General features: G+C 42.4%; 1 protein-coding gene across 1 annotated transcript in view; it reads right to left on the reverse strand.

The window, feature by feature from the left end:
* The window catches only part of frmd4bb (FERM domain containing 4Bb), a gene marked incomplete at its 5' end in the record, with an annotated part of 22,720 nt that extends 16,324 nt beyond the window's left edge, over nucleotides 1-6,396 (reverse strand). The window contains 10 exons of the mRNA XM_080763750.1: nucleotides 865-951; nucleotides 1,109-1,166; nucleotides 1,526-1,591; nucleotides 1,772-1,855; nucleotides 2,170-2,192; nucleotides 2,325-2,381; nucleotides 2,520-2,604; nucleotides 4,907-4,999; nucleotides 5,805-5,899; nucleotides 6,331-6,396. Coding sequence (XP_080619876.1) covers nucleotides 865-951; nucleotides 1,109-1,166; nucleotides 1,526-1,591; nucleotides 1,772-1,855; nucleotides 2,170-2,192; nucleotides 2,325-2,381; nucleotides 2,520-2,604; nucleotides 4,907-4,999; nucleotides 5,805-5,899; nucleotides 6,331-6,396 — 714 coding nt within the window. The remainder of the gene's footprint in view (nucleotides 1-864; nucleotides 952-1,108; nucleotides 1,167-1,525; nucleotides 1,592-1,771; nucleotides 1,856-2,169; nucleotides 2,193-2,324; nucleotides 2,382-2,519; nucleotides 2,605-4,906; nucleotides 5,000-5,804; nucleotides 5,900-6,330) is intronic.
* Between the last annotated feature and the right edge of the window lie 19,370 nt (nucleotides 6,397-25,766).

Raw genomic sequence — 25,766 nt, forward strand, 5'->3', positions numbered from 1 at the left:
ACCACAAGCACACGGGGGAAATAAGCCACCAACTTTATCTGCCAGACATACTGTAGTAGGGGCGAGGCTTCCCTCACTTTGAGTGGTACCGAACGCGGCAGCCACGGGTGTCTTTCTGACTGAGAACTGCCAGTCTGGATTGGAAGTCTATTGACTAACGAGCCTTGTTACCGAGCTGGCTGACAGAATGGGGTTTTCAGGCAGTAGTATTATGCCCAACTCATGTAAAAAGATAGAAATCTTTCTCCCAATATTTCTGGCAGAAGTCGTTGGCGACTGATTTCACCCTTCTGCCTACCAGAAAGGACGTTTTACTGCATCATCATCTGATCATGATCATCATCATCACCTGGTGGCGGGGCAGCAAATATTATGCTGCGTTCACACGGGCAGACGCAAACGACGCAGTCTACCATTCGTTGTCAATGGAAGCCAGCATGACGATGCAAAGATAGAGTCTACCATTCAGTGTCAATGGAAGCCAGCAACATGACGATGCAAAGATACAGTCTACCATTCAGTGTCAATGGAAGCCAGCAACATGACGATGAAAAGATACAGTCTACCATTCATTGTCAATGGAAGCCAGCGATGTGATGATGCAAAAATAGTCTACCATTAATTGTCAATGGAAGCCAGCGATGTGATGATGCAAAAATAGTCTACCATTAATTGTCAATGGAAGCCAGCGACATGACGTTGCAAAAATACAGACTACCGTTCATTGTCAATGGAAGCCAGTGACATGACGATGCAAAGGCATAATGATGCATGTAGCTGCTCCAAATGATACTCCCATTTTGCATCTGCCAGTGTGAACATTAAACACACCATTACAATATGTATTATAATATTAATAATTACCTTCCTAGGTTTCAGTTTATCCTGCAGATCGTATTGTCCGATCCCTTTATAGCTGATCCCCAACCACCACGGCATGCCCTGCTTGTCCTGTCAAAATAGAAGCACATTGTCCAGTCAAAATAAAAGCACATTGTCCCCGTCAAAATAAAAGCACATTGCCCCGTCAAAATAAAAGCACATTGTCCCCGTCAAAATAAACACACCTTGTCCTGGTCAAAATACAAGCACGTTGTCCTATACATACCTTAACTTCATAGTAATGAACTCCATACGTGGGCAAGGATTCCACTAAAGTCAAATACCTGAAAAACAAAGATGGACAGGAATTGGAGATACAGGCGATTGAAAGAAACAGATAGAGTGGGCACGGGTGCACGAGAAGTTCAAGATGGCACGCTCCAGTGTTGTTGACAACACTAGCTAGCAACCCAATGCTAAATACAAGCATTACGACTTGATCAAAAGCACTATAAAAGACCAATTGCCATAGATCTACGTTATTGGCGCTAAGTGTGTATTTATAAATTGACGCAGATATACGGCAATGCGTAGGCACTGTATGATAAATATTCACTGTACTATGGATAATATGAATTATAATTCATATCAATAATACTGACTCTATGATGGATAATAATAATTAGTAAAAAATAATACTCACTGTATGATGGCTTGTCCTCTGGATAGTCCTTTAAGCTTCTTGTAGAACTCGATCACTCTGTCCTCACTGGAATAAGAATAAGAATAAGAAGTTTGCTAAGTCTGTAGCCTATAACCTTGTGTTCGGAAGTTATAGGCCAGGGTCAAATAAATGAATATAGTGGGTGGCAAATTGTAATGTTACCCACTTCCAATAGTGGGATTGACTTCTGGTCTTAAACATGTTAATGCATATAATATAACATACCAGTAAGCCAGAGATGGGTGTTCTTTCAGCACCATGGTAGGAAGAGTTGGCAGTTTCTTTAAGTCACTTCTGGTGCTTTCGTCACTGAAAAAGTAATGATAAAATATTATTATTATTATTAATAATATAACAATAAAACTTCAAGTCACTTCTGGTGCTTTCATCACTGAGACACAGACATTAACATAACAAATAACCGTCTGTGTGTGTGTGTGTGTGTGTGTGTGTGTGTGTGTGTGTGTGTGTGTGTGTGTGTTTTGATTTATTGATTTATTACTGTCAGCTCTACAGACAGAGTAACTCATGCATTATTGAAACCTCATTATTGGCTTCTTGTCCTGTTCGTTGTTATACCTTTAATTAAATTATGTTTAATTTAGTAGATAGAAAGCTGTTACCTCGTGTAGTCTCCTTTTGCCTCCTGTTGACAAAAAACAAAAAACATGAAATACATGTTCATTCTATTTTTTTACCAAAACAAGTTATAAAATACAGAGTTAAGACTACAATATTATTATTGTACAGTTATTATAATATATTAACAGTGACAGACCTGCAAGGCGTTGGCAGCTAATTTGAACACATTCTCACTTTCCACCTCAATGTTCCCCTGGGAGACATTAAATAAACATAAAACATTACATAAATATTAATCATTAGACATTAAATAGTCTAAACGTTAAATAAACATTAGACATTAAACAGGTTCAATAGAAGAAAGCTTAAACAGAATGCATAAAACACTCACATTGTAAACGGCAGACTTTGCATTGAGGAAGAATAACTCCACAGTAGTGACGTCTTTAAGCTGTGTGATGTTTTCAATATAAAACCTGTAAAAATATGTTAAATATGAGATGTCTATGTAATGTAAAACCTGTAAAAAAAAACCTGTAATATGTAATAATATGTTTCCCCCCGCTGCTACTCAGGTGGAAGAGTGCATAACGGGCTGACATCTCACATTGGATCCACCTCAAGCTGACAAGACTGAGCTTCTTCCCAGCTAAGTCCTGCCCCATGCGGGAGCTAACTATTTCCATAGACAACGCCTTGGTAACCTCCAGGAACCTTGGTGTTGTCCTGGACAGTCAGCTCTCATTCAAAGCACACATTACAGCCATCACTCGATCCTGTAGGTTTACACTCTACAACATTCCACGAATCAGACCCTTCCTCACCATGCAGGAGTCAGCCCAGGTTCTTATCTAGACATCAGTCATGTCAAAACTTGACTATTGTAACTCCTTCCTTACTGGCCTAGTGGCATGCGCACTTAAGCCTCTCCAATTGATCCAAAATGCCGCAGCTTGCCTGGTTTTCAACCAGCCAAAATTCTCATGTCACTTCCCTTCTACATTGGCTCCCGGTCGCTAGAGTACAGAAATCTGATGCTGGCATTCAAAGAAACCAAAGATATGGCACCCCCATATCTTGCAAGTCTGATCGGACCCTACAAACCCTCCCGTGCACTCAGATTAGCTGGAAGTACCTTCGCTAAAAAGGCCAGGACAACGCTCCACACGTCGCAAACTCTTCTCCCTTCTGGCTCCAAAACTATTCCACTGCAATCAGAACACTCACTCCCAAACTTCCGCCCTAGTCTGAAAACCCATCTCTTCAGACATCTTAGCCCATAGCACTTGCCAAAGTACTTGCCTTATCCTCAACCACCTACAGGCGTATGCATAGGCTCAATTTATGTAACTTAAATAGCACTTTATGTAGACATAGCACTCTATAGACAAATCCAGGAGCAGGTCTCATGGTCGCAGCTTACGTATTTCCTGTAGGCGGACTCGACATAGCTGCGGGGTTTAAACCCTCACCAGGTGCACCTCTTCTACTATAGTGAACGGCAGAGTAACTGATGTTATCTGCCTCAAACGTTACTCTTTTACCTGCTTTTTACTAAACACTAACATTACAAAGATGCCCAGAACATCGGGATGAACCTGTGTAGTTTATGGCTGCTCCAACAGTAGTGGCAACATTAAAAAAAAAAAAAAAAACGGAATGTCAAAATATCCACTGCGGTGGCTGAGACCAGAGCCATTGAGTAATGGTTGAGACGAAGCAGTGAAAGGTCCTGAAAGATACATAACGTCAGTCTTACCCAATCTTTCTGTTTTATGAACACAATGCTGCTGTAAAGTAGAAGAACTGTGTTTCACTCACAATGGATATGAAGAATCAACTGAGTCTGACTGAGAAAACGCTAATGTTACTGCTGCTGAAATTCTTCGCTAGAAGCAGACTGTGTCAAATATGAGTGACTGACTGTCATAAACGATACAGACACACCTCCCCGACAATATCGCAGAGACAGTTTGTTTATTTTTGGATCATGCACAATGCTTAATATGAGACGATTTTAAGATGACCTCAACTTCTGCGAACCTCTTGGGACCAAGAGATTAGCGTTAGTGCACTATTTTAAAGTAATTTGCTTTCTTCAACACTGTAAACCATAGAGTATGTATATAAATGAACAGCTTGAAACCATAGAGTATAATCTATCTGTCTCTTTGTTTGTGTGTGTACGTATGCATGTCTGTAATCCACATAACGCGAGAACTGTTCGCCCCACCGACTTCAAATTCGACATGCGTTCCACACACGGGCACGCTTTCCACACGGGCACTGCCCTCCACACACTGCCCTCCACACACACGTTCCACACACGGGCACTGCCCTCCCCACAGGGAGGGCAGTGCCCGGTGTCGATTCGATCGGACCCACGATGGTCCTGAACCGCCACAAAAGGCCTCTGCTGGGATCGATCTGGACCTGATCACCCAAATATCTCCATAATATGGAGTTGGCCTGTTCTGATATCACAACACTTCATATTTGGGCATACCTGACACAGAATTCCATATATAGGAATAAAGGGACACAGAGAGACAGATACAGAAATCTCTATATATGGGCATAACAGGGACACAGACAGATGAGTGGAACGGGTATTGCATAGCCGGGAGGGGCAAGGACTTCCATCGCTACTCACTCGATGATCTACAGCCGAGCACGGTTCTGGTCTATTATAATATAAGATCTTTAACCTTTCCACATGATATAGATCAGATAGACAGAGCATTACACTGCCTCCTGCTGGAGGGTGTGTGTAATTACCTGACCAGGAAGTTGAGGGCGGTGGGTCCAGCCTTTTTGGAGAAGTCATGATCCAAAACCCTGCGGTCCAATTGTAACCATTTACACTGACCACTGTGGACATGCGCACACACGAGAGAGAGAGAGAGAGAGAGAGAGAGAGAGAGAGAGACAGAGAGCATAATTCATTCTACTATTATTTATGTCACCAGAATGTGGAACGTCCTAAAATTATATCACCAGCCTTCAAAAAGAGTGACTGTGAAATATATGGTGCATTCATATAGGATCTTGGGGCGCTATACATAGATTGTGCATTACATTCACCCATTCATATACACATTCACACACCGATGCCGGAGGAAAGCAAGGCAACAACCTGCACATCATCGGGAGCAATTAGGGGTTCAGACACTAGCCTCGGAGACCACAGGCGTTTTGTTTCAAAGGAGAGCGAGACATGCGAACTGGGCTGGCATACGAGCTGAGTGAACCTTGTACTTTAGTGCAGAGGGGTGTAACTCCAAATGGGGCGAACTGGGAACCTTCCAGTTCCTAAGCCGCCACTCTACCTCCTGAGCCACTGCCACCCCACTGTCTACCTGTCTGCAATGTACAACTGGAACTGCACTCTTCACTCACGCTACCGTCGTCCAAAATACAGGGTCCCGAAAGGGGCTAGAGGCCATCAGAAAAATGCACGCATGCACACACACACACACACACACACACACACACACACACACACACACACATACACACACCCACGTGTGCACACGTACACATACACACACACACACACACACACACACACACACACACACACACACACACACACACACACACACACACACACACACACACACACACACACACACACACACACACACACACACACACACACACACACTTCACTTACTTGTCGTCTGTAAATGTTAATCCAAAGAATTCTTTCTCTTTCAGGTTGAAATGAGACGAGACCAGATCCAGCAGCTCATGAGACAGAAGCTTTGGCTGTAGAAGAAAAAACATTTAATCACACATGATGAGAGACACCTGGGGAAGACATGAACATAGACAGCCTTAACAACATAACATAGAAATTCAACACCTTAGAAAAGACAGGCAAAGTCTCTGATTGTGACAATGTTACCTGAAAATGTAAATATGTATATCGTTGCTATCGGGAAGAAACCACCTTATAACTCCATGTTTGAGGGTTTTATATATTATTATTATTATTTTATTATTATTATTTTGCATGAATCAGTGCTTTTGAACACCCTTTATGTCTGTGTGTTGGTTAAAATAATTTGAACCAATGAAAAGTATTAATACATTCCTGAAAAATTGACATTTTGGAGTGAGGTGGTTCCTTCCCAACAGCTATGATATAACATATTACCTGAACATGTAAATATGTAGATGGAGTTATTAAATATTACCTGAACCAGCAGCTCCAGCGTTCTGTCATCCAGCAGATGAACCTGACAGATCCGTGCTTCTGTCATCTATAATAATAATAACAATAAACATGTATTCATATTATATTTATAGGACAGATCTAACTCTGAGAGTGTACAAATTGAACCAAATTGGACCCTTATGGGACGTTGTGAGCTTGCAGATCTGATATTTTTGGCTCATCCCCCCAGTCCCTGGAAATTAATAAGCTGCGGTTGGTATAGAAGTGTATATATTTGTATGTCTCTAAATGTTCTGATGAATTGAGAATGGTGGACCCCGTTCTAAAAAAGTGTCATGCTTAATCATGGTGTTGTCCACAGTAACAGTTTTTGTATTGATTTGAATCAATCAATGAATCAATGAATCAATGAATCAATGAATCAATGAATCAATGAGGTGGTTAAACATGGTTGCAGTTACTTCTCTCTGTCAGCAGAGGGAGACAACACTCATAAAGGTTAGATACAGGTCATTTGAAACAGTCTGCTACACCAGTGGGTCTCAAAGTGTGGTCCAGGGACCCTCGTGGTTCCGCGACGGGGGTTCCAACAAATGGAACCAAATTGAGCCGTAAAAGTCCATTTATACACTCTCAGAATTGGGGGGGTCGAGTCATTGAGATTTCAGAGTTGAATATGAATGTAAGTCGTCGCACACACACACACACACACACACACACACACATGTACACAGACAGACAGACAGATTTATAATGCACTTTAGTGACTTTACATTCATGGAAATCTCAAAGTGCTACATTAAGCTAATGCATAAAATAAAAGAATCATCACACCACTAAATAAATCTAAGAAACGGGAACACAACATTTAAAACATGAGTGCATATAAGAAAATGCTTTGATAAAAAGGTAGATCTTTAGTCCTCACTCCTCCCTTAATTTTATTTCTATTTGTTCAATAGAAATACAATCCTGAAACACATGAGTATCCTTTCCATGCTCAGCTTTCTGTTATATTTGAATGACTTTTAAATCCACGAGCTGTTAAAAACACCTGAAAAGCTACGACTTCAACATGATGAGCTTAACAGCAGGAGTCAAACAGACAAACTCTAAAATAACGTCTGTGTGACGTCAACTGGTTGTAAACAACAGGATGTCCCTAACTGTCAACCTACTGTGAGTCTAATGGTAGTAGACAACGTTATAGGCATGGTGCCACCATCGGGGACGTCACGTCTTAAAGACTCATCTATGCTCTGCAGTAAAAATCCAGAAACTTCACTCGTGTGAAGTGAGGGCCGCAGCGAGGGCAGTATATTTATGTCAGACGTCTTACGTTGTAATTTACTGCCCTAAACAAACATTCAAGTGGCAAAAAGATTACATCATAATTCATAGCTACCCTAAACCAGGGGTTGACTAAGGTCTTAGAGGCACTTGCCCATCGTTCAAGTACAGGTATGTGTTCTACTTGCCCAAAGGTCATGGCCACTTCCCCGAAAAGTAAATCGTCCATTATTGCTCTTATTTTACATTCCACAGACCAGAAGAGAGACTCCCGGGGGTTCCAGGGGTTCCCCAGATAAACAAGTTAAGTTAACAGCTTTAACCATACATCAGCTATTTGTTCCATTTTGCTCCAAGCTCGAGCAACTTAAGTAAATTGGCTCTTTTCAGAACATCTTGAAAAGGTGTAAACAATTTATAATATTTTAATAACACACAGCTCTTGTATGGGGGTCCCTGGCACAAAATATTTTCAGATGGGGGTCTGCGGCTGAATAGATCTTAATCTGGGGGTCCTTGACATGACAATGTGCGAGAACCACTGGTTTAAACATAAAGTCTAGAAATCTAGACAGTACTGCTGTGAGTCATACACCTATACTGTAAATGGTGCATTTTAGTAAAGCACCAAAATGTATCCAAGGCGCTTTACATAGATTGTGCATTATATTCACTCATTCACACACATATTCATACGCCGATGGCGGGGGAAACCATGCAAGGCACCAACCTCAGCGTCTTGCTCGGGTGCATGTGCATGGTCCGACTTACTAAAAGTGCATGATTAGTCCGACACCCTACCCAAAACCCAACCTCACAGGAAGCCAACATGTTCGTTTTAATCTGCCACGGCTTACTTTTGACCTGCCACGCATGTTGGGAGCCACAGGTTAGTTTTAACCTCCCACAGATTAGTTTTAACCTGCCAGACATATCGGGAGCCACGGATTCGTTTTAACCCGGCCACAGGTTAGTTGTAACGGGCCACGCATGCCAGGTTTGACTGTTAGTCTGATTGATTGAAGTATTAACAGTATGCAGAATAGGTACATTAAAGCACAACTCAATACAAAAACTGTTAACTGGGTGACACCATAAAGCATTACACTTGTTTAATGCTTGCCTAACCAACATATGCACCGGCACCCCATCTTGCTCAAGGACAGTTTGACTAACTCAGGGGGAGCCCGGGTTCGAACTGGGAACCTTCTGGTTCCCAAGCGGCCGCTCTGCCTCCTGACTCTGAGCCACTGCCACCCCAACTGTATGTAACTAAGATATGTGGTGATGATTCCTCCTGGATGATGAGTCACATTCTGCAGGGAGAGGAGCTGTGACTGTGAGGTGATTCTAAGAAAAACTCTGAGGGTTAAATACTGCTCTATGACATTCCTCTAGGGCAGTGGTTGTCAAACCCCCTAAAATACTGGGGACTCCCTAAAATATTTGAACTGGGGACTCCTACACATTGTAGGAATGATATTTTTGTCACATCCCATGTGATCAAGACAGACCTGTCTGCTTTTTTATATTCCATCTTGGTTGGCTAATATTGCGTTCACACGTGCAGATGCAACAACGCAGTCTACCATTCATTGTCAATGGCCAGTGCCGTGATTCGTGAAGATATACGAAGCAAATCCGAGGCTTGTAGCTGCTGCAAAAGCTACAACAGCTACAAATGTGTAGCTTTGTATGTCTTTGCGTCTGCCTGTGTGAACAACAGTGAACGCACCATAAGATTGCCATCTACAGTTAATTGAAAGGATGCCGTGTTCAGTGTCCTCTTCTCTCATTTGACACCATGTGGAATAATCATCTTGATAAAAACATCAGCATATTGTTATTTATGATATATTTATGACATCCAGTAAAGCTTCAGGATATGAAGACATAATGTCCTTACAGTTTACACAAACCTCACATCTCCATATTTACACTTTATATGTTTATTTTATGTTATGTAAATGGGTGGCTTACTTCACCATACGAGAGTGTTGCATAAAATAATGTGCAAATAGCCGATCTACAACCTCACAACGCATTGTGGTGCAACGCGCTGTGAGCTTGTTTCAATTATTTTTTCTTGTTGTCATTTAAAATAGGAAGCGTTTTAGACATACAAGGTTTCCACCTGACAGCATGACATCATTCTGAAGGAGATTCAGGATATTTATGACATCTGAAGGAGATTCAGGAGATATTAGTCTGTTTTTATGACCTGATGAGGATGATTCATGCTGTCATTATGATTCAGGTGTGATGTCATCCTGTGTGATGTCATCATGCAGTAGAAACAGCCAAATGAGGGCTAAAGACTTTATCACAACAATAGAATAATATAACTAGAAAGGTGCAATTCTGGGAAATTGCAAGTGTGGTAGCACTGACGCCAGCCACGAGGAATCAGCTTGGGTTTATACTAGAAAGTTCTGTTCTTGATGAATACAGTATTGCCATTTATATTACAATTACATATTGTGATGTCACTCCTTTCAGATTAATTGGACATATATATATTAAAAAAGGGACATAAAATTTACTTTTGGGGTTAAAGTAAAGGTTACAAAAAAACGTTTATTCTTTAGTTGACATAAAAGTTGTCAGGCCTAGAACAATAGTGTGTTGCCTACACAGTAGGCCCTACAGCAACCACACTAATTAATCTATTGTTTAGACTGGTGTGGTAATTAAGGTTCATTGTTTAGACTTTAGACTGATGCTAGGTTCATCGTTGTGATTGTGACGCAACCAGGGACCACCACACTGACTATACAAATCAACCTGGGGACCACTGTTGTGTTGGGATAAGATTTGTGCTTTCGTGCGGTTTCTCAACCGATGGTCCACGGACTACTAGTGGTCCATGGCATAATAGGCGTGCAGGTGGGAAAATGTTAATAAAATACCTTTGTTAAATGTATTAAAATATGCTTAAATAATACAGTATTTCAAAAGTCCATCAAATGTAAGAAAATATTTGAAAGTATAGCTAATAAAAAGTCTGAAATTAAATCATGACTGTTATGGGCTTGATTTCATTCATTGCACGATACTACGTGCAACAAATTATATCAAGCCCAGACATTATTTAACTGAAATATGCAAGTGGTCTGTTTTTCTTTCTTTTTTTCTATTTGAGAATCACTGATCTATTCCTATCCCACGCTTATTCCATTGTCTTACTTTATCCAACCTTTGATTAAACACAGTTTAACTGATATACGGTACTGAGAGCAGACACATGATGACATGATTATATGGACACATTTCCAAACAATGATGAATCTCTTGAGATTCTATCTCCCTTTTCTGTGGAACTTCATAAACTCAGACTTCCCAGTAACTGACAACATTGACGCCCTTCCACGAAGAAAATACAAAATCTTCACTTTGCTATTATTACTATTACTATCAGGGACCATGCATGTTGGTTCATTGTTTTAGACTGATGCTAGGTTCATTGTTTTAGACTAATGCTAGGTTCATTGTTTACCTGTCATCCTATAGTTTCAGCTTCACCCAGCTGAGTGCTGAGAGCTCAGAGACAACTTGATTGACACATCCTGCACACTGGATGAAACATTTACAATGTAGGCCTATTCTCCACCAAAAACATTCATACAAACACATTTGCAGCCTAAGCCGGCTCTTAATCAGACTTTAGCACTTGGAACTCAAGTCTTGTGACATAGCTGTAACTTTCTGGCAAGAAGGTTGTTGGTTCAACCTCTGACCCGGCCAGTCTGTATCCATGAGCAAGACACTTTGTATCACCATCCGTCTTTCTGAAGACTCCCGTCCAGGACAGACTTCAGACACAACTGCTCGGGAGACAATAGGCTCAGATGTGAACCCATTTGACTGGTGTTTGGAACCTGATGAGATCGCAGATTCGCATGCCCTTGCTGACGTAGACCTCAGTCAGGGTTCGAGCCCACGACCATCCACACCAAATGAACTGGTTGGAATGACGTGTTCCTTCCACACGCGTATACGACGCGTTCTACCAGGGAAACTCCCCCCTGTCAGGTGATAAGAAGCGGCCTGCATTCCTCCTCATGCATTGAAGGAAGCATGAGCTCAGTTCAGGGCTCTCCCCAGGTTGGCAGAGGGAGAGTAGCGCCAAGGCTTACAGTTTAGGCAATTGGCACCGGATTGCAATTTACAATTTAGGCATTTAGCAGATGCTCTTAATCCAGAGTGATTTACAAAATGGGTTACACAATTGTGGGATTAAAACAAAACGAATAATAATAACATAACAACAATCTGTTATTGCCTCTGAGATGTAGTGAAGTGTAAAGAAAAAAGGGGGAAAATTGAAGTAAAGCAAAAAATACTGTGTACTTAAGTACACTCACTTAGTGAGGTTGTATTAAAGCTGTACTCCGTAGTAATCTCCAGAGGGTTCAGGGTTGAAGCTATGAAGTCATTTCATGCGTTTCTCCCTTCAGAGAATTTTAACGTCTAAAAATAACGCAGCGTTTATAAAAATACACGTTTAACAACCGCTTGAACCCGGTGTGTCGTCCCCATTCTGGGGACAAACATCCTGCAAAGGCATTTCATATGGTTTAGAGGTGACAAAAAGGAGGATGGCCATGTACAGAGCCCTGCAGGGCTACAGCTCCTCTCATGTTGACAGGAAGAGGAAGACAGTAAACTGAATGTCAGCTTGTTGTAACTAATGACTATCTTTTTTTCCTATTTTATTTAAGGAACGGTTTGACCCCCTGAAAGGTGCCATATAGGAGACCCTTCACCCTGTTTCCTCTTTCTGGAGAGATATGCTTCCAAATGAAACAATAGAATGAAACAATGGACGGCAGTGGCTCAGGAGGTAGAGCGGGTCCACTTGGGAAGTGGAAGGTTCCCAGTTCGATCCCGCGGCTTCCCCCAGAGTTAGTGTCGAAGTGTCCTTGAGCAAGACACTAAACCCAAAACTGCTCCCGATGTGCAGGTTGGTGCCTTGCGTTTTCCTCCGTCATCGGTGTATGAATGTGTGTGTGAATGGGAGAATGTAATGCACAATTTATGTAAAGCCCCTCGGATAAATTAACACTGTATAAATGCACCATTTACCATTTTAACAATAGTCTGTCTGCTGCGCAGCCTTTAAAGCAGAAATCACAACAATAGAATGAAACAATAGTGTGTCTGCCGCTGCCTTTATAAAACATGAATCATAGTCGACAGGATATCCTGTCCACTATCAGAGGTTCCAACATGGCTGTCATCAACACCGCAGTCTGTTCAACATCATGTCTGTTTCCTTGCCGTTTCTGTTCCCCTGCGTCTGACAACATTAACATCTGATGATCATATGTCGTGAACTTGTTCATTACACTGTACAGTTAGTATGCAGCTTACACATCTGATGCTAATTGTTGTGAATAATCATAACGCCGCTTTGTCTGAGGCATTCTGATAACCACCTATCCTAATTTAGCCTGATGATATGGCATTTCATTTACAGTATTTGTTCTGTCCTCTAATGCAGTGGTTTTCAACCAGTGGTCCGGGGACCACCAGTGGTCCCTGATGGGGTTCCAGGTGGTCCCCAGCTAAATGATGGAGAGTTGGTAAACAAATAGACCCTTATAGATCTTTAACTCTTGAAAGTGTAAAATGAAGTAGGCCTACTGCACCCATTTCCCTGTTGTCTCTCCTACGGTACCAACATCAACACAGCATGGAATTGTAGACAACATTTTATCCAACAACAAAATATTCAAAGTTTTGGGTCTGAGAGGCAAAATCTCATCAAATGGTGGTCCGTGGCTCAAATGGCCAATGCAATAATGGACTTTGATAAATGATATGACTTGCTAATGGCAACTGCTGCCACAGCCACCTACCGGCCATTCAATGTATTTTAGCAGCCGCAGGTGTACTGTATTGTCCTGTGATGTGAGCACACAGGTGTTATGGGCTCTTAGTTATGTGCTCTGAAATCCCTCCCATGTCATTTTTTAAAGGAGCTTGGCTGACTGTACAGTGTACACTAATGTAAAATGTACACATATAACGAGGACAGTGTTTTATATAGATTACTCTATATTTGCATTATTATTTCATTAAATTGTAGCTGCACCTTAGCAATTATTTCAATGAACCCCCAATAACTTTAATAACTGCACATGGAACCAAATTAACCCGTAATATAAGGGTCCATTTGTACACTCAAAAAGTAAAGTCAAATGGAAATCACACTATGGTGACAATTATACCGCCTGCCCGTTTGTCTGCTGCCTATCTGACTGTCTGATATGTATCCATGAGCTGTAGTTAAGACTGTATTAATAATCATGACATTAATTATATAATAATTTATCCATGAGGTATAGATTTAAGCGATCCTCCACAAAGTGTTACTAATAATCATCCATCAAGACATATTGCCAGCATGTGTTGTCTTAATCACACTAATGTATTTAAATAATCCGATTATAAGCATATTGCAGTGTCTGCTAACATCGCTGGGTTTCCCAAACACATATGGTGTAAGACTTGTAGTGCCGCACATGCTCAGATGCCCTCATAGGCCGCACACATAAGCCTGTGAACATAGACATTTCGTGCCACGTGCCACGCAATGGTAGGCCTGAGGCCTGGTATGGTAGGCCTCAGGTCTACCATTCTGAAATTTAAAACTCTTAAAAAATAATAATATATATATATACACATAAATATAATATATATATATATATATATATATATATATTTATTATATTTCTGTGTGTATATTAAGCGTAAAGCGAGCCTACTGTCAGCTGTCCAGCAGTCCAAATATTATTAAATTAAATTTCAGAATGTTAGACCTGAGGCCTGAGGCCTACCATTGCGTGGCACATCTATGCACGAAATGTCTATGTTCACAGGCTTCTGTGTGCGGCCTATGAGGGCATCTGAGCATGTCCGGCACTACAAGACTTACACCATATGCGTTTGGGAAACCCAGCCATTAACTGTATGTTGTGACTTCTACTGTACTGTTGACTAAATTACGATACTAGGATAACAAGATGGTCCAAAATGGACAGGTCTGTAATATCTACAATATATAGTCATTCAACAGATGCTCTTTATCCAGAGTGACTGACGTCTAAACACATGCTGTACATATGCAGAGAGGCAGTGTCTCAGTATAACTAAAAAACATTGCATGGATGCACCTGGGACGTATCCTCAGTGATGTATCCTGAGGTCAACGTCCCAGTAGCTACCCTCAATCAGTCCCACTAGGGAAAAACCAGGGGCACACAATCCGTTGGAACTACTCCAGAACTACTCTGCCAGGGCTAAGAGGTACACTTCTGGCACATGGAGGGACTAGGCTCTGTGGCTTGTCTCCTGTCCGGGCCCTCCTACGTCTCATCAGGTCCACTCCTGCTCTCACCAGAGTCCCAGCACCAGACAGTTCATTCAGGAGTGGTGGGCAATGGTTCCGCAGTGTCATGGTGCTGCGGTTCCGCTTGCTGCTTGCATGACCCTCCCAAAGGCCTCACCGAGGGTTGTTGGGCTTCCACCTCACGGAGGACACAGGCTGGGGCACTAACGCATACTGCTCACCCGGGTGCCGTCTACATTCCGGCTGTCACCCGTCTCTCCGGTGGTCACCAGACTCATGGTTGTCACATAGTCTATTCCTATAAGTCACTATAAATAGAAGAACTATAACTAAAAAACATCGCATAGATGCACCTGGGACGTATCCTCAGTGATGTATTGAGGTCAACGGAGTTTCGGGTCTCTCAACATCATACCCCTCACTCAGGCGACCCAGCCGGGAGTGATCAAGTCCCGACTTACGTCCCATTAGCTCAATCAGTCCCACTAGTGAAAGACCAGGGGCACACAATCCGTTGGAATTACTCCAGAACTACTCTGCCAGGGCTAAGAGGTACACTTCTGGCACATAGTAAACTATATGCTCACATAGAATGCAGAGAGACAGTGTAGTGTCTCAGTAAACTATAGGATCACATAGAATGCAGAGAGACAGTGTAGAGTCTCAGTAAACTATAGGATCACATACAGTAGAATGCAGAGAGACAGTGTAGTGTCTCAGTAAATTATACGATCACATGCAGGTAAAACAATGAACCTAAGGCTATTATTATAGTAGGCTACAATTAGCTCATCGTCATTAGTAGCTGATCATTATTAGCATCGTTAAGACTAAGACAATGGCTTAGCCTTAGACAATAGACCACACAGGCTAATATAGTTTCTATATAAGACCACAGTAAGACCATGGAGATAATAGGCTAATCAGTAATTATTGTAAGAATTATCGGCTACAAACCGCTGTCACTGAATAGAGTCGCAGTCCCGCCCCCTTTCATGACAACGAGTGGCTGGGAAGATAATTCCCCATTAATTTCAAAAAGTATTTATTTAAAGACCCTTTAAGCCTCAGAGAAAGCCAACTCTGTGACAAATCAGGACAATAAACACAACGTGTTGGGCCGATCAAAAAAGTGCAGGGTACAACAATTCTTGAAATTTGTTCTAATTATTTGATCGGCCCAAAACATTGTGTTTATTGTCATGATTTGTCACAACTAGATTTGGCTTTGTCCGAGGCTTAAATGTCTTTAAATAAATAGGCTACTTTTTGAAACGTCTATGGAAAAAATGAATGGGAATTCTCTTCCGGGCTGCGACGCTCTATAGACCACAACAATAGACTTCAACACTGAAGAATGGTATCTGATTCTGTATCATCACTGAATCATTACTGTATGTTGGCTATTGTATAGTTAGAATCATTACTGTAGGCTATTGTAGGCCTACAGTTAGAATCATTACTGTATGTACTGTAGGCTGTTGTACAGTTACTGTATGCTGAAGAAACAACATGGATAAATACATAGTAGCCTCATTACTGTGTGAATTAGGCTATTATCTGCATGAGCTGACACTGATATAAAGACACAGAATCGTGACAGGCCAACTGTGTCATGTTTCTGTCTATGTTAGTCTCTCTCTCTCTCTCTCTCTCTCTCTCTCTCTCTCTCTCTCTCTCTCTCTCTCTCTCTCACACACACACACACACACACACACACACACACACACAAAATCATGACAGGCCTGTGAATATATGTTTGTGCCTATGTTACTTTCTCTCTCTCTCTCTCTCTCTCTCTCTCTCTCTCTCTCTCTCTCACACACACACACACACACACACACACACACACACACAGTCTATGTTACTTAGCCTACTGTATGGTGGATTCAATGTGAACAGTAACTGGACATGTTATGTGTCCATGTTAAAATCCAGAATACAGTAGACATAATATACAGTAGCCTATATGTTACAGTCTATACTATCCTCCAGGATAATTACATACACTATCTCTAGAATAGGCTACTGTAGGCTACCTTTTTACACAATGTCCGTTAATCAATGAAGAAGTATATAATTTCTTACTGTACGTATATCACTGTATTATTGTCTATTGTATATGGGTGGATTCAATATGAACACAACTACAAAACGACTCCAGCATGTGTATAGTTTCTATCTCGTCGTGGTGCCGGTGAGAACCAAACCCATGCATCGCGATAATAATCAGCTGTTTAATTAATTAATATTAAGCGCTAATGAACGGCGTTGCACATCCTGTGTGTAATAGGCTAATAATGACTCTGATCATAATCTTAAATTATGACCGCATCATCCTTACCTTTCCACCGGCGACTCTTTATAATGTCCTTAATTGTATTATTAATATCCAGTCAGGAGGTGTTGATGTGGAGGTAATAAATGAGCTGCATATTGATCATAATTGTATATAAAATAATATCTTTATAACTGCCAGCAGCTGCTGCCTGCTAATAATGCTGAGGAGAAGAAGAGCCGTTTGGTACTGTTAGCTTTCATTTTTACCCGCTAGCTACCACACACACACACACACACACACACACACACACACACACACACACACACACACTCTGCACGCTGGTTGTCTTGTATTCATCCCAGGCGCACCACGCCTTCACCCCGCGGGGGTTTTATTCTACAACACCCCCCTCCCCCACCCCCATTACACACACACACACACACACACACACACACACACACACACACACACACACACACGCACACGCGCGCGCACACATGCACGCGCGCACGCAGCCACGCACACACACACACACACACACACACACACACACACACACACACGCACGCACACACACACACACACACACACACACACACACACACACACACACACACACGCACACACTCCTTTCTCTCATCCATTCAGCAGCTGCTGCTATACAGCCATAGGCTACTGTCTTGTCTGTCTGTCTGTCTGTCTGTCTGTCTGTCTGTCACTGCAGCTACACCATAGCCTAAAGAAATCGTAGGTAGCAGACGTCTCCGCTCTACTCTGCGGAAAGTGGGCGGTCCCGAGAGGGGACGCACCCGGAAGCCTATTCAATGGCATGTAGTCTTCTATTTCTTGGTTGGCGAAGTGGGCGTGAGAGTGACAAGTGAGTGAGTGACAAGATGTTGACACAAAGGCGCATTCTAGTGTAGGCTATATGCTGCTGCGTTGCAACATGGCTGTCAAGTTATCACTCTCTAGTCGAGTGGTTAATGTATGTGCCTTTGGAATTGGCAACCCCGGTTCGCCTCCCTGCCGAGGCTACAACAGTTTTGTTTTCCGACGACTTGCGCGACGGCCAGTTTACATCTGATGCTCTCCTCCACGTCAGATGTAAGCTGCCGACAAGCATAAAAATGAAGTGTGTCACCCGGCGGTGAGAAGGAGAAGGATATTTTTGATTTATTGATTTAAATATTTATTAACAGTTTGCAGAATTACAATACATTTCAAGCACAAACTCAATACAAATACTGTTAACTGTGAGTGAACGACCCAATTAAGCATTACACTTGTTTACAACAGGGTCCACATGGTTCAATTCATCAAAACATTTAGAGACGTATAAATAGACACTTCTATATAGTTAAAGAACAGAACAGGAATTCATCATAAAACAGTGTTCCCTGACCGGGGATCGAACCCGGGCCGCCACGGTGAGAGCGCAGAATCCTAACCACTACACCACGGAGAATGAGGTTATTGATGATGAGAAGGGCTGTGGAGGGTGAAGTGAACGCGCTATTTTATAAATATAAAGTTATTTTCAATGTCATCATGGATCAGGGTTACAGTAAATGACAATGTAATTCAGCCAGGGGTGCCATGGATGAAAAGATTACAGGGGTGATCTGAAGCAAACATGAGAACCACTGCTTTACATTTCTTCAGACGATTTTTCAATGTTTTGTTAACAATTTGGAGTGGACAGAATGTTACTTCGAGGTGCCCACTGCCCAGGGGGCGTTTGACTCCGTGAAAGAAGAAAACTACAAGTGAATACCCGCCCAGTGGATGGGCTGCGGCTGCATCTGTTCCATTGGCTAGTGCCTATCTCACTCCGGGTGACACGCGCTTGTCGGCAGCTGTCTCTGCCGCAGAGGAGAGCGTCAGCTGTCGGCTGGCCGTTGAGCGGACGTCGTCGGCGGACGTGGAGCTTTTTCTCCATCCACCAGCTGTCTAAAAACCGCCGAGACGTCTGCGCCTACGATTTCTTTAGGCTCATGTCTGGCTGCAGCCTGTCTGTCACTGCAGTCACACCATAGCCTAAAGAAATCGTAGGTAGCAGACGTCTCCGCTCTACTCTGCGGAAAGTGGGCGGTCCCGAAAGGGGACGCACCCGGAAGCCTATTCAATGGCATGTAGTCTTCTATTTCTTGGTTGGCGAAGTGGGCGTGAGAGTGACAAGTGAGTGAGTGACAAGATGTTGACACAAAGGCGCATTCTAGTGTAGGCTATATGCTGCTGCGTTGCAACATGGCTGCCAAGTTATGACTCTCTAGTCGAGTGGTTAGTGTATGTGCCTTTGGAATTGGCAACCCGGGTTCGCCTCCCTGCCGAGGCTACAATAGTTTTGTTTTCAGACGACTTGCGCGACGGCCAGTTTACATCTGATGCTCTCCTCCGCGTCAGATGTAAGCTGCGGACAAGCATAAAAATGAAATGTGTCACCCGGCGGTGAGAAGGAGAAGGATATTTTTGATTTATTGATTTAAATATGTATTAACAGTTTGCAGAATTACAATACATTTCAAGCACAAACTCAATACAAATACTGTTAACTGTGAGTGAACGACCCAATTAAGCATTACACTTGTTTACAACAGGGTCCACATGGTTCAATTCATCAAAACATTTAGAGACGTATAAATAGACAATTCTATATAGTTAAAGAACAGAACAGGAATTCATCATAAAACAGTGTTCCCTGACCGGGGATCGAACCCGGGCCGCCGCGGTGAGAGCGCAGAATCCTAACCACTACACCACGGAGAATGAGGTTATTGTTGATGAGAAGGGCTGTGGACGGTGAAGTGAACGCGCTATTTTATAAATATAAAGTTATTTTCAATGTCATCATGGATCAGGGTTACAGTAAATGACAATGTAATTCAGCCAGGGGTGCCATGGATGAAAAGATTACAGGGGTGATCTGAAGCAAACATGAGAACCACTGCTTTACATTTCTTCAGACGATTTTTCAATGTTTTGTTAACAATTTGGAGTGGACAGAATGTTACTTCGAGGTGCCCACTGCCCAGGGGGCGTTTGACTCCGTGAAAGAAGAAAACTACAAGTGAATACCCGCCCAGTGGATGGGCTGCGGCTGCATCTGTTCCATTGGCTAGTGCCTATCTCACTGCCGGTGACACGCGCTTGTCGGCAGCTGTCTCTGCCGCAGAGGAGAGCGTCAGCTGTCGGCTGGCCGTTGCGCGCAAGTCGTCGGCGGAGTGGAGCTTTTTCTCCATCCACCAGCTGTCTAAAAACCGCCGAGACGTCTGCGCCTACGATTTCTTTAGGCTCATGTCTGGCTGCAGCCTGTCTGAGACAAAGGTCTCATAATGGTTAAATGAGTAGCCAATTGGTAGGCCTACAAGACAATTGGTCCATTTGGTTCCCTTTACCTCAACAAATCTGTTACCATAGCGATGGGAATACTATCAGTATTCAGCCTATAAAAATGACCAGAGAGTTATAATACATATTATATTTATATGATTATTTAAAGTAGGCCTAGATGTAGATTCAGTTATAATACAGATTAAATAGAGATATAGATTACGGTTTTATGTATAGCCTAGATCTGAGATTTGTCAAAAGTGACTATAGAGCTAAAACAGTCAACATGTCAATGTTAAAGTGGCTACCATATTTCTTCATAAACATAATGTGTCATAAAAATAATTGTGTATAATTGTATAATTGCATAATAACAAATTTGTCATAAACATAATGCTTTGTAAAATGATGCACCAGGTTTACAGCAGTCATAACAGCAGCAGGTACGGTTGCTCTGGTCTAAGGATTAAAGACAGTCATGAACAGTTCGAATCATTCACACTGCACTGCAGTATTCATTAAAACACAATTTCAATTACAATTTACAACTTAGGCATTTAGCAGAGCGATTTACAGTAAGCAAGAACAAAACATGGTAATACATCAAATAAATATAGTCATCAAGGATCATACGTAAACTAAGAACCTAACAGTGTAATATCTTGAAAACTATGCGTATATATAGTGCTATGTCTACAAAATGCCAGACAATTGGACTCAAGTCATAGTGACTCGACTCCTCGAGTCGCATATTTGACGACTTGCGACTCGACTCGGACTTTGAATGTAAAGACTTGCGACTCGACTCGGACTTGGAAGGTAAAAGACCAACGAGACTTGAGACTTGACTCCGACTTGCTAGCCAATGACTCCCGACTCGACTCGACTCGAGACAAGATGACTTGTGACTTGTTTTGTTTCCGAGCATACGGTATTTGAATACAGTGTCGGTGTGCAGCGCAAGCACACTAAGGCAAAACCTTTATTTTCACCACACAGCTGCAGTAGATTGAAAAGTTGCTTCCTACCTTTGAGTTAGTGTTGCTGAAAGACACCCAGATCCAATTGTATATTCCATATTTCCATATGTACTAAGTGTGAAGTTGTGTCTGTAAACTAGTGTCAACACGGAGGCACACAGTGACAGTTGTGAGCATGCGCAGATTGCACTGCCTCTGCTCCAGCGTACAGGGACAAAACGGCCATTAGGGGGAGCCATAGTACAGTGAAATACAGTGGGGAATATCTATTGATTCATTGATTGAATACTTTATTGGCAGAAATGTAATCGGTATAGGGTACAGTCAAACACTGATCAAAAAGGGATCACTGAAAAAAGTCCTTGCTGTCTTGTTTCCATTCGGTCCTGGGTAATCAATTCATAATCATGACAAGTCACATGACAAATAACAAAATTCAAATTCTAGACTTGACACAACCTTGTGACTCGACTTGTGACTCGGCTTGACTTGCCCACAACAGAAAGACTTGGGACTCGACTTGGACTTGGGACCAAATGACTTGGGACTCGACTTGGGACTCGGACCTGAGGGTTCAATTCAATTCAATTCAATTTTATTATAGTGTCAAATCACAACAAGTTGTCTCAAGACACTTTACAACCAACAAAGATCCACCCAGAGCAAGCAACATTGCGACAATGGTAACGAAAAACTCCCCTTTAGGAAGAAACGTCAGGCAGAACCCGACTCTAGGGTGGGCGGCCATCTGCCTCGACCGTGTCGGGGGGGGGGGGGGGGGGGGGGGGTAGAGGGAGAGAGAGAGAGAGAGATAGACAGAGAGAAAAGACAGAGAATAGGCAGGTGGGCTCCGTGGAGGGGTCTGGTCCACATCTGGTCCAGGTCGAGCTCTGTGAGGCCGGGTCCAGGTCACACTTCTGGTGGGCTCCATGAAGAGGCCTGATCCACGGTCACACTCGGCAGTCAGTTGGGGGTTAATATTAGAGGTCCACAGAACTGCGACGGGGAGGACGAAAAGAGACTCCGGGGAGAGATTCCCCGGATGCTGGATTAGTGGCAGGCCTTAGGGTTGGATTGACTTGGGACTCGACTTGGACTTGGGACCAAATGACTTGGGACTCGACTTGGGACTCAGACCTGAGGGTTTGGACTGACTTGGGACTCGACTTGGACTCGACTTGGACTTGGGACCAAACGACTTGGGACTCGACTTGGACTCGGACCGGAGCGACTTGAACAATTGTCTGCAAAATGCTATATCTAAATGACACACATTGAGCGCTTGCATATGCCTGTAAGGTGGTCGAGGCTACGGCAAGTGCTACGGCCGGGCTAAACCTGCAGTTCTGATTGCAATGGGATGTCCATTCCATAGTTTGGGAGCTAAAAGGGAGAAGAGTTTGCAACGTGTGAAGGCTTGAACGTTGTCCAGGCGTTTTTAGTGAATGTACTTCCATGCAGCTTGGCTGATCTGAGCACGCGGGAGTGTTTGTATAGGGTCCGATCAGACTTGCAAGATATGGGGGTGCCATACCTTTGATTGCTTTGAATGCCAGTGTCAGAGCCTTGTAGGCCTACTCTGTGCAGGCAGCGACTGGGAGCCAATGGAGGGAGAGGAGAAGGGGGGAGACATGCGAGAATTTGGGCTGGTTGAAGACCAGCTTATAGTGCTTATGGCGCTAGGCCAGTAAGGAGACACTGTAATCATATATTTGCTGCTTGCACTTCAATCATTAAAAGTGGCATTTTGTGCTGAATGTGGAGAGAATAACAACTCAACCGCTAGCTGTGTTGAGCTATTTAAATAATTCTTGTTAATTTGTTTATTTAATACAATTGACAGTTATATCTTTTCTGATATATTTTCCCAATATTTTGCAGTTTGAACTGTGGCCTATACACGCACGCACGCACGCGCGCGCACACACACACACACACACACACACACACACACACACACACACACACACACACACACACACACACACACACACACACACACACACACACACACACACACACACACACACACACACACACACACACACACACTGCAGTGAGCTACAGTATGAATGAACAGGGTTGAACTTGAACCTTGTGTTCATGATTTAAAGGTAACAGAAGTCACATGACGGTGTGAGTTTCACTCTAATATTTAGTAGTGTTCATTCAATATTCACTCTAGTCTCTATAAGCTCTGCTCCACATGCCACAACAAACGTTATGCAATCTATTCAAACATTCATTATGAGTTTCATTATAGTATTAGTATGATGGGCACTTTGTTGCAAATTGATATTTTTAATTACATTGAGGTGAAAAAAATGCCAGTACTCATTGTATGTTCTTTTACATGATTTTATTTACCTCTGAGAATGAAAACGTACGCGTTTCGGCCTGTATGGCCTTCCTCAGCGTTTGTGACAAGACAACAGGAAGTGTGGTATTTATGTATGAGATACAATCAACAGTAATTGAACACAGGTGTCAACCGTTATCATCTTACAATAAGAAGTCTCTATTTATGGTACCAAGACAGGATAAATATCATGTGAGTAGAATCGAATAAATAGTATAAATAGAAAAATATGAATACATCACAATGAGCTATCATAATGAATGTGGGGCCGGCCCCTAAAGTGCCTGGAAAGCTAATAGACTAAACAGACAAGACATTGATACATCTTAAACCCATTTATAGAAATGTATAAAGACAATAGATACATGGAAAACATTATAGAAAACATTAAATACCTTTGGAATCCAGATCACTCGTATCAGTTCTCATTATAGAACTTATAAACCGTAAGGTAATTAGAATTTGAAAATGTCCAATTGTGTAGGCCAATGTGGCCGACTATGACTAAACTCTAAAGGAAGCAGCCCAATAACAGCTCCTCATTGAGACCTTTGGGATGCTCTGTCTGAATCCAATAGGCCTCCCTCTGGAGTAATGCTCTGTCCCTATCACCCCCTCTTTTTAAGGGGTTCACGACTTCAATCCGCTGGAACCTCAAAGTGCTGACTGCATGACCCACGGCATTAAAATGTCTTGCAACAGAAGATTTCTCATCATTATTCCGAATGGAAGTTTTATGCTCTAAGAACCTGGTTTTAATTTCCCTGATAGTTTTTCCCACATAACACAGGCCGCACAGGCATTTCAAAAGGTATACCACATATTTTGTTTTGCATGAAATCCTACCTTTAACTGCATATTTTCCCCCCGAATGTGGGTGTAAAAATGACTCACTCTTAATCATTGCAATGCAGTGTATAATTGCGACAGGGGAAATGACCAGAGGGAAGCGTTGACAAGAAGTGTTTCGGTGGGCTGCTTTAACTAATGTGTCCCTCAAATTCTTAGCCCTCTTGTGGGCAAACACAGGTTTGTCTCTGAACATATGGCCATACTGGGATCACTGGACAGACCTACATATCCTTTACTAATTGGCTGTATGGTAAGCCTTTTTTAAGGACAGGCGGATGATAAACTATTGCGATCTGTTTTTTTCCTATAAACTCTTGTTGACCACCACATCTAAAAATGAGATAGACTGCTGGCTCCAAGGTGAACTTACATAGTGGGCATTCTACTGTTATACGACTTGAATTCTAGTAACTGTTCTTGATAACCACTGAAAATAACAAACACATCATCGATAAACCTGAACCAACATCTTAACAGAGTAGAAAAAGGATTGTTATTTTAAACAAAGTCTTCTTCAAACTTCCCCATTGTTATATAGCTGGCCTATAGGGCTAGGGGAGCCAAGTATAGGCCTACAACAAAAAAAGGGGAGACGCAGTATTCAAAAGCAATAATATTTATTATTTATTTAAGTAATCAAAAATATAAGGAATAAAACCTAATCAAGAGCAAACAGATGAGGTGTGGAAATCAGTAGTCTACTAGTCAGTAGTGTAGCACGTGTATGCATGAGTGGAAGGTATGGGTGCATGTTGAATGTATTAACAAAAGTGTTGGGGAAGGTGCATAGTGGGAGAAGTGCAAGAGAGCACTGAATACAACAGAGCTGAGGAAGGGACTGGGGAGACAGGCTTTTATACAGGGCGTCGGCACCGGGCCCAGGTGACGCCGCTTGACTGATTGTCATGACATCATAGCACTGCACCCCAATCCACTGCAAGATAAGGAGAACAGAAATTAGGACAGCAAAGTAAAGAAACCATGAACTAACCAAAGTGTACTATAAATA

The sequence above is a fragment of the Protomyctophum bolini genome (genome assembly GCF_963924005.1).
Source record: "Protomyctophum bolini genome assembly, chromosome: 5".
NCBI classification, from domain to species: Eukaryota; Metazoa; Chordata; class Actinopteri; order Myctophiformes; family Myctophidae; genus Protomyctophum; species Protomyctophum bolini.